A 17537-nucleotide genomic window follows, 5' to 3' on the forward strand; every position below is an offset into this window, starting at 1 on the left:
TGTCTGTTTTTGACACAAAGCAGATTGTATTTGAATTTATTATTACTGTTATGTTTCGAAAACAATTCCAGGTTGTTGAAGCCTAAACCGTAGATGGACAGGGAACATTTAACAATGTGGAGAGGATTTTAAGACTTTCAATACAAAGCATAACATACTTGAAACATAGCATTACTACTGAGAGTTGTTTTAAAGTCCTTACAAAATTGTGTGTACAGTTTTATTCCTTTTTACCCTCTACATATGTTTTACCACTTGTTTCTTTTTATCACAGTCGACTAGACATTGTCCATTCATCATCAAGGTACTGTAGTAATTTCAAACAGGTATACATATATGAATAATATAATTACTGTATTTTATGTGTTTTTACTTTTTGAAATGAGTGGTTTCCAAAACTAAACTAAAGATGTGTATCATACTTCTTACTTCTTAACTTGAATTTTGGCCTCCAATTTACTAATGGTATCATTAAGCTGATCAGCACTGTCCTGCAGACGTTGTTGTAGCTGAGCAGTTAAGCGCATCACTTCATCCCTCACTTCTTTTTGAACTATGGACCTGAGCTCAGACTTTGAAGAAGACCCTTGTGGGAAAAAAACATAAACATATACATGTATTTTATTTGTTGTATGTAGGGAGTATTACATATTAGAGCATGCAGTCTGGCATAAATATGTAATCTCTATTTAATTTGTTTTTCTTTACAGGTTTTCTAAATTACTAAAATCTAAATAAAAAAAAAAATAGCAAAAATATTTTTGCTTGAATGTTTTAGTGTACAATGGGCATAAAATTATAATTCCACTACAGTGTATACTTTCATTTAAAATTTGCTATTTTTATATTTTAAACAAAAAGACAATTAAATATTACATTATGCATTAATAATGATTGGTAACACTTTACAATGAGGTCTTGTCAGTTAATATTAGTTCATGCATTTTGCTACCATTAACTAACAATGGGAAATACATTTGTTACAGTATATATTAATCTTTATTAAAGTTCATTAAAAAAATGGTGTTTAACTGTGGTTCATGTAAGCTTAGATCCATTAAATAATATTAACAGATACAACTTTTGTTTTTAGTAATGTATTAGTAAATTATTAAATTAACATTAATTGAGATTAATAAATGCTTTAGAGAGATTTTTCGTTGTTAGTTCATGTTTAATAATATAGTTAACTAATGTTAACAAATGGAACCTTATTGTGTTACCTAATAAGTTGTCAAGTGGGAGAAGAAATGGATGAAATTATACACTGATTTGTACTAAAAGAAATAGATATTTAGGGCCAAAGCCTTATTCATGCTTGCTGGGTTGTTTTTTGAGTTGTCTTATTTATTTAAGAAATTAAATTAAACCAGTTGATAAGTACTATAATATATTAGTACCTTGGTTGGGACTGTCTGTCTCTGTGGTCTTCATTTCTGGTAGCGCAGCACTTAGTTGAACTTCTCCATCCATTTCTGTCTCTTTCTCAGTTTCTCGTTCTCCATCTGTAGCACTTTCTTTTAACAAAAAAATGTCAGTTTATACTTTCAAATCTCAGTTGTATGTTATAGAGAGAGAGAGATATTATTTTATCAGGTGTGCATTAGTATACCAGATTTGGCAGTTTCCTCTATATCTGTGTCCTCCTCAGGTATTCCAATATATGACAAGTATATATCCAGCTGTACCTTACCATGCAAGAGGAAGAGGTCATAAACATGTTAACATAAATTAGAAGTTAGTACTAAAACTACACGGTATTTGGCCTGACAAATCCATAACCTCATACATACCTCTGGAGTAAAAATGTATTTGTATAAAAAATAATGTCTCATATATGTGTTGATGAAATAGTATAAAATCTGTGTCACTTGCTCCGAGCTGAAAAGGTCGATACTGAAAGGAGGTCTCTGTGTTTAATGGGGGAAAGAACAAAAAAAAAAATAATAATAATGTATAACATTATAAATGTTTTTACTGTCACTTTTGATCAATTTGATGACTGAATAAAATTAATTTCTTCCAAAAAACATAAAAAAAATCTTACTGACTCCACACTTTTGAATGGTATATTGTATCTACATACCCTGACTGAATGGCAAAGCAGAAGTTCACTGCAGTAGGTCAAACAGTGATCAGTGTTATTGAGGGGTGTTTCTGAAAAATTGACAAGAATGCTTTAATATTATATATGAGAATATTGTACAAAATTATAAAGATACAGTTCATTCTACAATAACATGATTACTATGGCTACATCACCTGTGTTAAATTGATGCACATTTTTTATAATGGAGATGAGAACAGAGGTTTGCTCCCTGTTGAAATTTTTCTCTCTGCAGAACAGCACTAGATTTGTATACAACTCAAGAAGTACTCTCTGTTTTGGCTGAGGCACATCAGAGACCAGTAATGCACGGCACAAAATCCTAGAGGGAAAGCAAACAATGTGCATTTATGTTAGATCAAGCAATGTCCTGGACATCTTGCATTAATTATTATTAGCATCATTCCTGTTATGCAGCACCTTCTGTAATTCATAGTAGCATTTCTATAAAAGGGTATAAAAGATTTGTTTACAATTTCTTTGGTCTGATTAGTTAAATGCCTGAGATAATTTTAACTTGGTTATTTACACAATGGCAGAAAAATTAGCAGGTTACCTAACAAGTAAAAAGAGGTAAAGTTAGCCACTGTTCAGGAATGGACTGAAAGTTAGTTTACATGAGGGTGCCCACTTGAAGTTAATTTTGATATTTTTTAACTATATTTTATAATGTCACACTAATTTTATGTACTCGTATATAAAACAACGAACTGTTTAAAATTAACAAATTACAATAAAATGTTTTAAAATTAAATAATGTTGTAGACCTTATTCACAGCAGCGCCATCTTTGATTTTCAACGGGAATCAAAAACGAGGCTGTGAGCTCTTCAGTGGGTTGTACTGTTATTTAATGCGTTTTTGGATTTGTCTTCTGACGAAACACAGCAAAATATCTTTCCAAGTAATTTAAGTAGACAAAAAAAAAAAAAATTAAAAAATTGGAGCTTTAAACTGCTTTTTACAAAACACGGTAATATCATGGCGCTGCTCTGAATAAGGGCTATACCACAAAATTAACCTAATATACCTGTTTAGCAATATTTGTAATATAAATGTAAACCTTTCAATATCTGGTATGGAATTGGTCTTCTCAATCTCTTCCATATCACTGTGTTTCAGATCAGCCCTAGAAATGCAGTCAACAGGAATTATTGAGAATGTTTGTGTCTAAATATGTAGATAATGCAAATTGCATTGAATTTTTATTTTTATTTTATTTTTTTGGGACCTACCATAACAGCACCCGTGCTCTTGGAGGCTGGGACACCTACAAAAGATTACAATTAATGTACAAAAATGTATAAAATATTTTATCTCTAGATTCCATGAAAGAGTATAGTTTTTACCTTAATGTCCTCAAAAGGCTTCATTTCTCCCCACTGACAGCCTCTAAAAACGGCTCTATAAAAATATTGATCTAAACCACCTGTATCTGTTGTATCCGGTTGTATCGTATCCTAGCAACTAATTTTTTTCTTCTGTAAAAACCCCCACCAACCACTGATTAGTAGCGCCAACTTAAAAGCCACGAAATCTTCACACGAGTTTGCACGTTATTAATTATTTTTGATATAAAATTTAACCGGTCAAAAATAGGAACCAAATGTAAATATTGTTTTAATTACACGTGTTTCAAACAAATAAAACAACTATTATTAAGAACAACGTTTAAGAACTTTTATTTTCACCCTGCGATTTAGGGGAAGTGACGTAAAGTATCAGACTAGCACGAAAGAGTCCACAACCATACGTTGTTCAAATCGCTCACTTCGAGCAAATACATCTGTGATTACAACAAATGTCCAAAAAGGTATGAGTGCTATAAACAAAGTGTTTTACACATATGTGAGGGCCTGTCTAAATCCGTTTACTTTTATTTTGATAGACATAATTTTGTCCTGTAGTGTCAGTGTTCACATATCTGCTGTTCTTCCTGTTTTCCGGTCGGAGCGCAGGTTTGTTTCTGGGTGCAAAAAAATCACTAAGGCAAATATATTTTACTACACATTTGTAACCATGCAGTACATAAAACGTTGTCGTATGATATGCGACATATAGTTCTAACATAATGCAACTTATAATATAAAAAAGGCTAATGTTTTGACGGTTGTAGCTCGCTTGCTAGGCTTCAGCTAGCATCGAAGCTAAACTCACTCAAAGCGCCACTGTTGCCTAAAATTAATTGAAAAAATTTTCTTACTGCTAAAAAATGTGCTCTGGTTAATATGACGATTATAACTCCTTTATTTTTTTGTTTCAATATGAAATATAATAAATTAAATAGCAACTAGATCGAAGACGTCCGCCGTGTTAACCAGCATATGACAGAAAATCTCAAAAAAGTGAATTACATCACAAGTGTTTCAGTTTAAATCTCCTCATTATTGTTATCGTTAAAGCGAAGATTCGACGTTTAGTTTTGTTTAGGGAGAACAGATTAATATCTTGACCATGTATAGTCAATTTTAGGCCAGAGTGGGAAGGTTTTACCTATGCAAAATCTCTTCACAGAAATCATTGTCTGATAATATCAGTACTGATGTACACATTGTAATATTACTTAGTTAAAGTGATAGATCACCCAAAAATAAAAATGATGCCAATCACTTCCTCACCCACCATCATGTTCAAATCCATATGACTTTTCTGTTTTTCTTCTAACACAAAAAGAGATGTTGTGCAGAATGACAGCGTCAGCTGTCATTCACTTTAACTGCATCTTATTTTTTTCATACAATGAAAGTGAATGATAACTGAGGCTGTCATTCTGCCTAACACCTGTTTTTCTTTCAAAAGAAAGTCATACAGCATGAGGGTGAGTAAATGATGACAATTTGGTTGAACCTTTAATTTAAAAATGTCTGTGCTTTTAAACAAATTGATGCTTACCCTTTAATTTGCCTCTGTCAGGGTTCTAAATAATATAATAATAATAATCTGTTCAATAATCTGTCTAACACTGTGAATTTTGTAGGGAAGCATGTCTGGCACAGGGGGTGGGAAGCGCCCCTCAGGAGGGGATAGTCCCCCTGGCGCTCCTGAGAAAAAGCTGAAGAAGGAGGAGAAGACTACCACCACTCTCATTGAGCCCATCCGCATTGGAGGAGTTTCTTCTACGGTTTGTTTAATGTTTCCACCAAAACAAAAATGCATTGTAGCTGTCGGGTGCAGTCATGCAATATTTTGTGTTTGGAAAGTGGATTTTTAACATAGACATAATTAAAAACAATCACTCTCAAGTAGAAGTGTAATGATACACTCATGTCACAATTTGATACAATTTACGATATTGAACTCACGTTACGATACTATTGCAAAAATAAGGAAGAGCTTTTTTATTATAATTATTATTATTATTTTTTATTATTATTACTTCTAAGACATATGGTAAAAAACATACTGTTGATTAAAATGCTGAATTTGGTATTACATTAGAGGTGGATTTGAATAGGCTTGGTCCTGGTCCCCAATGGACAGGGCAATGGTGACACCATATTCATGATTCTGAAGCTAAAAATACAGAATTATGTTATACATATATGCTTGCACTCTGTCACTGACTACATATATTACAATAATGTTTAAAATCAGACATTTAGCATTATCAGGACCCACAAATATAGATTATATACATTATAAATTATACACAGTTGTTGTAGTAGAGTGTTGATACCGTCATTTTACACTGGACTGCTTCACAAACGAGGGTCAGTTCACACTGGATTTGCACAAAAGATTAACATGACGGCACATGCTAGTCGATGAGTTTAATCAATTCCACAGCAACTGCATAAATTTACCCACTAACCATTCAGAAACGTCCAGTTGCATTCTAAAAGTTGTAACTTCTTCCTGAGTCTCTCTATCAGTGTCCGACTCCGGTTTGAACAATGTAAGGCTGAACACCGTTACTGACAATCGTCATTTTGGCTGCGTGAGATTCTCCAGCTTTGTTGTTGTTGAGCAACCGAAGCGTGAGCTGTTAAAGCTCCGCCCTCTTTTGGAAAGCAGGCAGGGAGCAGCAGCTCATTTGCATTTAAAGTGACACACACAAAAACTGTGTGTTTTTGCTCACACCCAAATAGGGGCAAATTTGACAAGCTATAATAAATGATCTGTGGGGTATTTTGAGCTGAAACTTCAGACACATTCTGGGGTGCTACTTTTTTTTTCAGGGTTCTTTGATGAATAGAAAGTTCAAAAGTACAGCATTTATTTGAAATAGATATCTTTTGTAACATTTTGTTCAGCATGTCACTTTCGATCAGTCTTTACTGAATAAAAGTCTGCCCACATACTTTTTATTTGTAGTGTTTTAAACATTCTGTCATAACCTTCAAAACCTTTGTAGACAAGAGTGACTTATCCACATTGTTGTATGGAGCTTATGTAATTTTGCCCCAAATTTTTTTTTGTGCAGGAGGAGATGGACATGAAGGTCATTCAATTCAAGAACAAGAAGCTCTGTGAACGCCTTGAGCAGAGGCAGGCTTTGGAGGATGAGTTGAGAGAGAAGATTGAGAAGCTGGAGAAGAGGCAGGCCACTGATGACACCACGCTGCTTATTGTCAACCGCTGTTGGACTCAGGTTCACCACTCTTCTTTTCTTCCAATGCTATACTCATTTCTGTACACATTTTTGTAATGATACTGCTTTAGCACATAAAAATAAGTAGCTAAACAAAATATACATTCCTCATGTGACATATTTTATAACAGATAATAGTAATATTATAAGTACTTATTTGAACTCTGTTTTCACAGCTCGAGGAAAATATCCATGAATTGCTGCAGCATGTGGAGCCCAAGGATGCTCCAGCACCTGTCCAGACCCCTGTCACCCCTCCTGTTCCAGCAGACGTCCCTGTTCCCGCTGTAGCTCCAACACCTGCTCCTGAACCTTCTGCTCCTTTGCCGGCTCCAATGGAAGGGGAGGATGGCCTCCCCCAGCCTCCACCTTCAGCTGAGGGGGTGGAAGAAGAACCACAACAACCAGTGCAAGAAAAGGAACAGACACAGGAGCAAGAGCAGCAACAGCAGCTGCCTGACTCTGTGGAGAAGCCGACTGATAAACCAGTGGAGGATGGAATTCCCGGTAAATATACTAGGAGTTAGACTCCAATGCACTTAGCACATGAAATATGTAAAATCAAGCATTTATTCATAGTTTATACTAGTTTTGTTGTCTGGTCTTGGTCTCAAGACTCTTTTTTGAAGGTCTTGGTCTCGACCACATTTGTACTCTGTTTCGTCTCGGTCTCAGACTAAGAAAACTCGGGACCGATCAGGGCCACAAATGCGGGGATATCATTAAATTGGCAGTGCATTGTCTGATTAGCATCATTCATGTGATTGGATGTAATACTTCCTGCTTCAAATGCAATCAATAACTTATTTCTATTTTGATTTCTTTTATTACCGTTGTGCCGGGTCAGAAATCAATGAGGGATCACTAAAATTAATACAAATACTCACAAAATTCAAGATATGATTGCATAAAAGTACTTGTTTGAGATCTTGTTTTTTATATTATAACATATAATATAATTAAGCAATCTCACTAGAGCAAGAGAGATATTTTCAAGAATATGAGCATGATTGCAAACGTGATACTGATTTTATACAAACTTTCAATAAACAATAACTTAATATTACATGACTTACCTTTTAGACACAAGTTTTTGCTCTATTTCTGCAACGAAAATAGTTCAGAACAAATCTATAGCAGAACTGGTGTGCGTTTCTGAGCATTACACAGTGATTTCCTTAATGAATGAATCAGCTGCTTTTAACTAATTGGTTGAACTACCGCCACCTACTGGCAGTTTTAGTTTCATATTTAAAAGTATTGTTTTATTTTTTCATCATTTCTAGATTCAAAATTTTATTTTTAAATAATTAAATTATTTATGCAGTTGCAATTGTACTAATTCAGATTTTCTAATTGTATGTATTGAATAACTATAAGACATTTGTCAGAAAAAAAAAAAATCCTTGTCTAAAAGTTTAATAAACTTGTTACATAAAAAAAAAAAAAAAAAAAAAAAATTCTGACTATTATTTCGTATGTCAGGCTTTACAGAGTTAATAAGACCACAAATATAATATAAAACAATAATCCATCTAGTGTCTATTAGCTGCTAGGCCACATAGAACCTGCCCACAGCAGCTTTTACCATTCACATTCATATTGTATTTGATCTGTTTTGTAGCCCCTCCACCTCCACCACCTCTCAGTGAGAGCGCAAAGGCTTTCTTGGCTACTCTGGATAACAGCAGTGAGGAGGAGCTCACGCTGCAGCTACAGGACAGGATGCAGTTCAGCAAGGGTGCTGTGGCCTGCATGGTCTGCATCTTTGACCGCCTGCATAGCAGCATTGACGAGCTGTGTACTAGAGTGGAGTCAGCTGGTAAATTCATTTGGTGTGATTTTCAAAGCACAACATGTTTATTACAGAAAAAAGTATCTGAAAGTTTTAGTTTAATCACTGAATGAGCAAACACTAAACTTGTGCTCTTGCACTTTATGTTCTTATCAGTCTGTGAAGATGACAGTCAGCGAGAGATAACTGCCACAAACCGCACACTTCTAGAGGAAAATAATCGACTGCAAGACCTTGCTTCCTCCCTTCAAGGGAAACACCACAAAATGTCATTAGAGGTATCTGTTAGCCTAATTTTGTTTGATCAAATTTTATATATATATGTACTAAGTTATACACAGGAAGTGAAAAGTTGGGGGTCATTAATTTTTTTTTATTTATTTTTTTTTAATAAAATTAAAACTTTTATTCGGCAAGGAAACATTAAATTGATCATATTGTTACAGTAAAATTGTTTCAAATAAATGCTGTTTTTTTTTTTTTTTTTGTTTTTTTTGTTTTTTTACTTTTTATTCATCAAAGAATCCTAAAAAATGTATCTTAGTTTACACAAAAATATTATGCAATACAACATTGATTAGAATGATTTCTGAAAGATCATTTTGACACTAAGAATGGTTGCTGAAAGTACAGTAATGTCTGCTGAGAATGAAAGTAATATTACTGTTCTTACTGTACTTTTCAAAATAACTGTCCTTAAATCCAGTCTTTGCTTCCACAGTATAATGAACTGGTTGACAAAGTTACGAGTTCTGAGACAAAAGTGTCTGAAATGGAAACGGCTGTGGAGGACCTGCAGTGGGACATCGAAAAACTTCGTAAGAGAGAGCAGAAGCTGAATAAACACCTAGCAGAAGCTCTGGAGCAGGTCAGCTTTCTCTTCACCTCTGTTTTATCCTGTTTAATGCTGAACAATTTATTTTATTTAACTTCCCTAAAATTTAATTAAAACATACATTTTCGGTTTTCATGCAATTTATTTCTTTGCCATTTTTTTATCCTTCATATTAACCAATGTATTATGTGCTGTTTGCTATTATGTGTATCAGTACTTCCTGTGAGAAAGGAAATTGTGCTGCAGGAGATTGTACTAGTTTTGTTGCGTCATTTACAGTAGACACAGTTTACCACAGTTTATCTGTTTGTAGTTGGAATATGAGGAGTATTACTAATGATACGATTATCTGTTACTTATTAATTTCTTGAATGTGTCTCCCCCCGCCCCCTTCCAAAATCAGCTTAATTCCGGTTACCATGCCACTGGCAGTTCTGGTGGGTTACCAGGTGGTCAAATCACACTCAGTATACAAAAGGTAAAGTGTGAAACAATGTTTAGTATTATTTATAAACTACTGAAGTTGTTATTATATATATATATTATATGTATATATAAATTTAAAGATTTATTAACTTGATGTGATTCTGTTTTTATATTTTATATATATTTTTATTTAGTTTTTATTTGTTTATGTCAGTTTTAGTCATTTTAGTGCTTCAGCTTATTTCAGTTAGTTGGCAAAGAAACATTTCTAGTTTTTCGTCTATTTTGTCTATTTTGATTTACTTTATTTCTGCCTTATTACAGTTATCTAAAACGATTTATGTTCGTTTTAGTTTTAGCTAACCATAACAACACTTGTGTGATTGTGTGAAATATTTATTGGAAATGATGTAGACCTGATTCCAATCTGTACGTCAGTTTGCGTAATGAGCATTTCTTTACTCTCAGTTTGAATCTCTGAATGCCGAATTAGAGCAGAACCAGGAACTTGCTAACAGCCGCATGGCAGAGCTTGAGAAACTGCAGCAAGAGTTACAGGAAGCTGTTCGGGAGAGCGAGAAACTAAAGGTGGTAGAGTTCAATGAGAGTACAAAAAAGAATTATATTTTTTTATGACTGGTATTACTGACCTCCACATCCCTTTGTAGATGGATCTGAGGAATATACCAGAGGAAGTGTTGAAGGAGACACCAGAGTACAAGTGCCTCCAATCACAGTTCTCTCTGCTGTACAATGAGTCTCTGAGTGTGAAAACCCAGCTGGATGAAGCCAGAGCTCTATTGCTCACAGCCAAAAATGCTCATCTGCGGCAGATTGAGCACATGGAGGTGAGAGGGATGATGGGACAGAAATGATTGCTGGTAGTCATATCCGAACATGTTTTTTTTGTGATTGTTTGAATGTCTTTCTCTTTTCTGTTTGTAGAGTGACGAGTTGTCTCTTCAGAAGAAGTTACGCACTGAGGTCATCCAGCTAGAGGACACTCTGGCCCAGGTGCGCAAAGAGTATGAAATGCTACGGATAGAGTTCGAACAGAATCTTGCAGCCAATGAGCAAGCAGGTAACGTTACTACAAGTAATTTTATTTACTTTCGGTTGTCATGCCCCGTGGGCGAGGTGGGATTCCTTAGTGGTGAATTTCCCAAGGCCCATTTGTTTTACAGTAACCATGGCTGCAGCAAGGAAGTCTATGGGGGTGGTGTATCCTGTCATCACTTTTCTGATTGTTCAGATTTGGCTGCTGTTCAATTTTTATCTCGGCATCATAAACCGAGTTGTCTGTTATTGTATTTGAATGACTATCAGCATCACCATCTCTCTCTCTCTCTCTCTCTCTCTCTCTCTCTCTCTTTTCTTTTTTTTTTCCTTCAGGCCCAATAAACAGAGAAATGAGACATTTAATCAGCAGTCTGCAGAACCATAATCATCAGCTGAAAGGGGATGTGCAGAGGTATAAGAGGAAACTACGTGAGACACAGATGGAAATAAACAAGGTATTGCTCCTGCTGGTCTTCGTTGACAGTTTTATGATTTCCCACAATCACAGAATTTTCAGTGGAAACATTCAATTACAAAAATATTTTATAACACTAACACACATACACACATACACATCTCTCTCTCCTCAGCACATTTTATATATATATATATGGATGGATGGATGGATGGATGGAGAGAGAGAGCTATTTGAGAGGCAGCACATAAAGCCTCGAGTACAAAATTTAGTTCTTTTTCATGGCTTATTGCGCTTAAATGCACAATATGAAAAATTTTTGGATTCAGATATCCAAAATCCACTAGAACAATGTTACATATTTTGTTGACTTGTGTACTTACGTTATCCCAGATGTTTCTAAGAATGTTTAAATCCAGAGAAATAAGTGATTTCAACCAGGACACGGACACGTGTCCGTGCGTCGCCTATCAATGACATTATACCCGCATCACAAGGGATGTAAATAACTGAGAAAGAAAACGCATGTTGTGTAACAGTATATTGGATCTGTGCATAAGTACTTGCAGTGAGAGCAGCCTAATATAACTGCTGCTGTCCGTCATGTTAATCAGAGAACAAAAGCCAAAGAGAAAGTCACTCTTTGCTCTGGACTGAATCACTTTTGTAAATTTAATTGTGAGCATTAATCTGTATTTAATTTTTACATTGAAGACTATCCAGTATTATTTTACATTTGATTAATTTTTGTAGTATTTATTACCCGAGTACTACTGTTAGGCTCACCTGAAAAACTTAAAGCTGTTTTTCATTTGTCTCTTTATTCTGGTTTATTTATTTGTACTATCGTTTGCAATTTTTTAAAATTTGTTCTTATTTTATTACTGACCGTTTACTTGTCCTTTTTTGTATATATATTTCAAAGTTTTAAATAAAGCCTCCCCGTGCTGTCTGTAAGCTATTGCAACCAAATTACCCACATTATCAAAAAAATATGAGATAATGATAAAAATATCTATATGGCAGTATATATGGCAGTTTTCAATACTCATGTTATTGAAAATGATATTGAATATCGATATTTTGCAAAGTATCGTATTGAAGAAATTCCAGTATCATAACAACACTAATACAGTAGTGGCCAAAAGTGATATCTAGCCCATCTTCCCCCTTTATTGAAGTATTATTACATTATTTTTTTTACATTATATTGTTTTCTTCATTTGTAATTCACTTTAAAATTGTTTTCTAAATGTAAAAGAAATAATTTTTTGAAGATTTGTCAAAATGCATGCATTATTTTTCCCCCACAAAATATTTTACTAGCTAATACACCATTTAATGCACTTATGTTATTGTATATACGAGCTGTTACTTTCCTCAAAGTAATTGAATTTTCACTAAATATTGTTCTCTACTCCTGTTGTTTTACAGTTGAAGTGCCAGAGTGGAGATACAGGTGCGCTGATGTTGGAAGAAAGCGTGGGTGATGGAGGACTCGAGGTTAAGAAAGAGGAAGATGATGACCAGGAGGAGGAGGAAGAGAGGAGGAGAGAGCTGGAAAGGCAACGGGCACGGGAGAGAGAGAGGGAGGCGGAGAGAGAGAGGGAGCGAGAAAGAGAGCGGGAGAGACAGCGCAGTGATGAGCTGAAGAGGAAGGACTCTGATGCGCTAAAGATGCTGAGAGGAGAGCTCAAGTACGTCTCATCTTTCAGCCTAAATTATGATTCTCAATGCTGCTTGACTCATTATCTGCTTATATATCTCAATCATGCTGAATATAAATGGACAATCTTAATTAATATGCAGTGCCCCCAAGAAGTATTTGGTCTCACCTAAATAATTAATTTCATTACATAACAAAATTTCGAAGCAAGTGACATATTCTTTTTATAAATAATCAATAATAAAACATACTATTTAAAATGAAAACAGCATTGGGACACTTTGTGTTGCATTTTAATGTGTTTTATTTTGGGCAGCTATAATATCATCTTTTAAATGCCATTATACAGCATTTAATGAACTTCAGTTCTGAGTCACCTTACCCACACATAAATTGTGTTCTCAACAGAAAAGCTCAGGAGTCTCAGAAGGAAATGAAACTACTGCTAGACATGTACAAATCAGCCCCAAAGGAGCAGCGAGATAAAGTGCAACTTATGGCCGCAGAAAAGAAGTCCAAAGCAGAGGTACGTGATCCCACTAAGCCTTGCTGTCTTTCTGTGAGGCAAAACCATTAACATGCAAATCACTTCGGGGGGTCCTTCTCTTAATGCTAATATCAACATTGTCTGGCAGGTGGAAGAGTTGAGGCAGCGAGTGCGGGAATTGGAAGAGAGGGAAAGAAAAGAAAGCAAAAAGCTGGCAGATGAAGATGCCCTCCGCAAGATCCGTGTGGCCGAGGAGACCATTGAACACTTGCAGAAAAAACTGGCTGCTACTAAACAGGTGGTGTGTCTAGTCGCTGAACCAAGTTATTCTAAACAATTGTTTTAGATTCTTTCTAGATCAACAACCTCTGTAGCTTTGAAGTGACAGTGCCTGTGTGGACCTTTCAGGAGGAAGAGGCTCTGCTGAGCGAGATGGATGTGACAGGACAGGCGTTTGAAGACATGCAGGAGCAGAACAGCAGGCTCATGCAGCAGCTCCGAGAGAAAGACGATGCCAACTTCAAACTAATGAGTGAGAGAATCAAATCCAACCAGATTTACAAGCTTCTGCGGGAGGAAAAAGAGGAGCTGGCAGACCAAGTGCTCACATTCAAAACCCAGGTGAGAAAAAAGAAAAAAAAATTCCTCATACAATCACCATGAACCCAGACAAGAATGTACAGATGTGCAAAAAAAACATGTTTTCATAATATACTAGTCGGTGGGTTTTATGAAAAACTAGTTGACCATGGCTGCATCCGAAAAACTAAGGCAGCTAACTTGTTGCCTTGCTGCCCCATCAGGCAGACTTCGCAGGCAGCATTTGAGCACAAAGGTACCTTCCGGAACTGATTTTGGGCAGGCTTCTGAAGCAGCATAATGGTTTAATCATCTCCAACCAAATAGAGATAGCTTTGGTCATAACTAAGCAAACATTTAATTACCACAATATTAATTTCTCACTAGAAATAACACCAAAAGTGGAAAAGGTTGTTCAAAAACATACATTTACACACAAACTGACCACCAACTGCAACTTTCAGATGCCTTTTTATTTTTTAGTTCAGCTGTCACAAAATCAAACGCAAAGAATAGTGGGATATCATAGGAAGCAAAGGTATCTGAAGGTATCTCAGTAAACAGGATGTGACATAACAATAGGATTCAGACATGCCTTGTTGCCTTCTTACTGCAGGCAGCATTTTTCAGCTTTCAGATGCTGTCCATGTAAAATTGGCCCTAAATAATTGGACTGGATCAGAGTTATAATTCATCACCTTGATTTTTGGGGGCTGTTTACCGTTCTTGTGCATAGCTGTCAACAGAGGTCTCAACATTTTTTTTTTTTTTTTTTTTTTTTTTAAGTTAAAAAAAATATAATGATTTTCCTGACTCGATGTAGGAGTATCGTAAGCTTAGACGCCTACGATGGTTTAAACAAATAGGGATATGCAACAAACTCAATCTCCTCTTCTCTTATATGGAAATCCTCTGACATTTCTCTTTAAAATTTCTCCCTTTAGACTTCTAATTCACGACTGGTGTTTTGTTTTGCTCTATCCTCTTGAGATTCCACGTTCATCAGTGCGGCATGTGTTGAGTCGGGTTATTCTTCCGCCGCAAAACGATACGTATGGCTGCCTGCCGAAAGCTAGTTATTATAGTTAAAGTTTAAATATGGATATTTTTCTTACAAAAACCCATTGCTTCACTTCAGAAGGCCTTTATAAACCCCCTGGAGCCATATTGATTATGTTTATGATGGATTGATGCATTTTTTGGGGGCTTCAAAAAACGGCCCCCGTTCTTTACCATCATAATGCTTGGAAGAGCCAGGATATTTTTAAATATATCTCCAATTGTGTTCATCTGAAAGAAGATAGTCATATACACCTAGGAGGGTGAGTAAATCATGGGAAAATTTTCATTTTTAGGTAAACTATCCATTAATTCGCAAATCTGCACTTCAAAAATATCCTTAAAGTTTGAATTACCACCACTAAAAAATAAAGCAAAAATCTAGATTAACGAATTAACTAGTTGGTTGATAGACAACTAGTCAGCCCATCCCTGCTAGACTGAAAGCTTAAATTGATGGGCCTTTCCGTTTTGAGGCAGTAAATCTGCATGTTATGTTTAACAACTTCTGTTTTTGCAATAATGATGTAGTTGTATCATCTGCTTTTTTTTACTGCCCTTCCCAGGTGGACGCTCAGCTGCTGGTAGTGCAGAAACTAGAAGAGAAGGAGGGTGTCCTGCAGAGCACACTGGCCGCTCTGGAGAAAGAGCTGGCGCTGCGCACTCAAGCACTGGAGCTCAACAAGCGCAAGGTAAAACCGGAAGGATCACAGACGCCCACCTCTGTTCTGATGTCTATGACAACCATGACTCAGCTTAGCCAGCAATTTAGCATGTATTTCCAGATGTGTTTAATGCTGGTTTTTCTGCACGATGGCTCAGGCGGTGGAGGCGGCCCAGTTGGCCGAGGACCTTAAAGTGCAGCTGGAACACACTCAGACCAAGCTGAGGGAAATCCAAGCCTCAGTACTAGACAACCGCACTGCCCGTGAAAGGGAGAGCGCCAACCTCAAGAAAGCACAGGTACATGGGCACGCATGTTGTAGAAACATGTTGTTTGGGATACAAATGAGTGGGAACGGTGTGTGAAACTCTTCTACTATGCTGTCATTTCAGGAGGACTTGTCCAGGCTGCGGCGTAAGCTGGAGAAACAGAAGAAAGTTGAGGTGTATACAGATGCTGATGAGATTCTACAAGAAGAAATTAATCAGTATAAGGTGAAGACTGACTTTTCAAAGATTCTTTTATATAGACAACCAGTGTCTGTGAAATCATTTTCTAACATTTAAACTTTTGACTGGTTGAGTAGCTTTATAAGTGTGTTATTTGTGCCTGACCTGTTGTCTCCATTCTAGGCTAAATTGCGATGTCCCTGTTGTAATACGCGAGATAAGGAGACCGTCCTCACCAAGTGTTTCCACGTCTTCTGCTATGAATGCTTGAAGACTCGCTATGACACTCGCCAGAGGAAGTGCCCCAAATGCAATGCTGCATTCGGAGCAAATGACTTCCACCGCATCTACATCACCTAATTTAGAGTGGACTTCTTGATGGACTGAAAACAGTAGATGAGAAAAGAAGGGATAAAAGTGGTCTTGAAGCACAGGATTACCATGCTGTGGTATTTTAAAATGCTCTAAAGGGCCACTTTCACCCATCTGTGATAGGTGGTGCTAGTGACCAAACAGACAGTGACAGAATGGAAACAGTTGTGAAGTAGTCATGGTCTATAGCACACAAGCAGTGCTCCTTCATTGCAGAGGAATCCATTGAGTTTTTTCTCTTACTTTTTCTGTTTTATACTTGCATTTTTGAATCACCATGAAAAAAAAGACTGTATCTGCTCCGATTTCTAAATATCATAAATGTGATAACCCCACAGAATATGACAGACTTTTAAAGTTCACAGAGAATGTTTTGTTTTGACAATTATGGCCTTATCCATTTGAGTCATAGAGTAACTCTATCCAGTAATGTAGTTAGTCAGTCAGTCAGTTTCTATGGTGACACTCAATGTTATTGAACCCCTTTAAAGTTAGTAATGAACAGATGTGATGGGTACTGGGTGGAATGAGGAGAGCTGCAGAATTAGAAACAGAGGTGGTGGTGCAGTGACTTCAAAAAGACAAAACAGAGATCAACTCTGAGACCAAGAAATATTCATGCAAAAGAAAATTTGTCTCAACTGATTCCGCTTTAGACAGGTACCATATATCCCCAAACACTCACACCAGATATATCACCAACATGTCAATAACTATTGCACAATTTCCTTGAAAAATAAAAACTGGATACAATTATTTGTGAACTCAGCTCTTTGCTTTGATGTCAACCTAGACAAATCATTTGGAGTCATTATGCAATGTGTTAAGCAGTTGTTTTTCCTTTAGCAGTTAAAGCTATTGTATAGTTTTTGTGTTGTCATTTTGCAGTGAAGATTGATTGGCTAGATGAAGCTGAGTTTTCATTTTAACAGTGATGTACTCAGTGCAAAAAGATGAACCTGGACTTTCCAAGTGTACACCCTGAAATATTTCAGTCCATATGCTTTCTGCCAATACAATCCTATTTCCACAAT

The 17537-nt window shown here is 36.1% G+C and overlaps 2 protein-coding genes across 3 annotated transcripts; one reads left to right on the forward strand and one right to left on the reverse strand.

Annotated features, from left to right (window-relative positions):
- Positions 1–20: 20 nt before the first annotated feature.
- On the reverse strand, positions 21–3624 carry cfap119 (cilia and flagella associated protein 119). The gene is made up of 9 exons (XM_051914833.1): positions 3456–3624; positions 3342–3376; positions 3170–3235; positions 2263–2429; positions 2087–2157; positions 1794–1910; positions 1613–1688; positions 1401–1517; positions 21–586 (listed from the first exon to the last, which is right to left on the reverse strand). The coding sequence occupies exons 1-9, from the start codon at positions 3477–3479 to the stop codon at positions 426–428; spliced, it is 834 nt and encodes a 277-aa protein (XP_051770793.1). The 5' UTR covers positions 3480–3624; the 3' UTR covers positions 21–425.
- Positions 3625–4779: 1155 nt separating this feature from the next.
- Positions 4780–17259, forward strand: rnf40 (ring finger protein 40). 2 transcript variants are annotated; one of them, XM_051914816.1, is made up of 20 exons: positions 4780–4924; positions 5084–5227; positions 6530–6697; positions 6874–7204; positions 8322–8519; positions 8649–8770; positions 9214–9360; positions 9731–9805; positions 10222–10341; positions 10422–10601; positions 10699–10834; positions 11146–11267; positions 12662–12924; positions 13302–13419; positions 13529–13681; positions 13789–14001; positions 15585–15710; positions 15841–15981; positions 16075–16176; positions 16315–17259. In XM_051914816.1, exons 1-20 carry the CDS (start codon positions 4856–4858, stop codon positions 16489–16491), a joined length of 3105 nt encoding a protein of 1034 aa, XP_051770776.1. In that variant the 5' UTR covers positions 4780–4855; the 3' UTR covers positions 16492–17259. The 2 variants fall into 2 exon arrangements, with proteins under 2 accessions (XP_051770776.1, XP_051770777.1); XM_051914817.1 differs by having other exon boundaries at positions 4783–4924; positions 13529–13678.
- The last annotated feature ends 278 nt before the right edge of the window (positions 17260–17537 follow it).

The sequence above is a fragment of the Ctenopharyngodon idella genome, chromosome 12 (genome assembly GCF_019924925.1).
Source record: "Ctenopharyngodon idella isolate HZGC_01 chromosome 12, HZGC01, whole genome shotgun sequence".
NCBI lineage: Eukaryota > Metazoa > Chordata > Actinopteri > Cypriniformes > Xenocyprididae > Ctenopharyngodon > Ctenopharyngodon idella.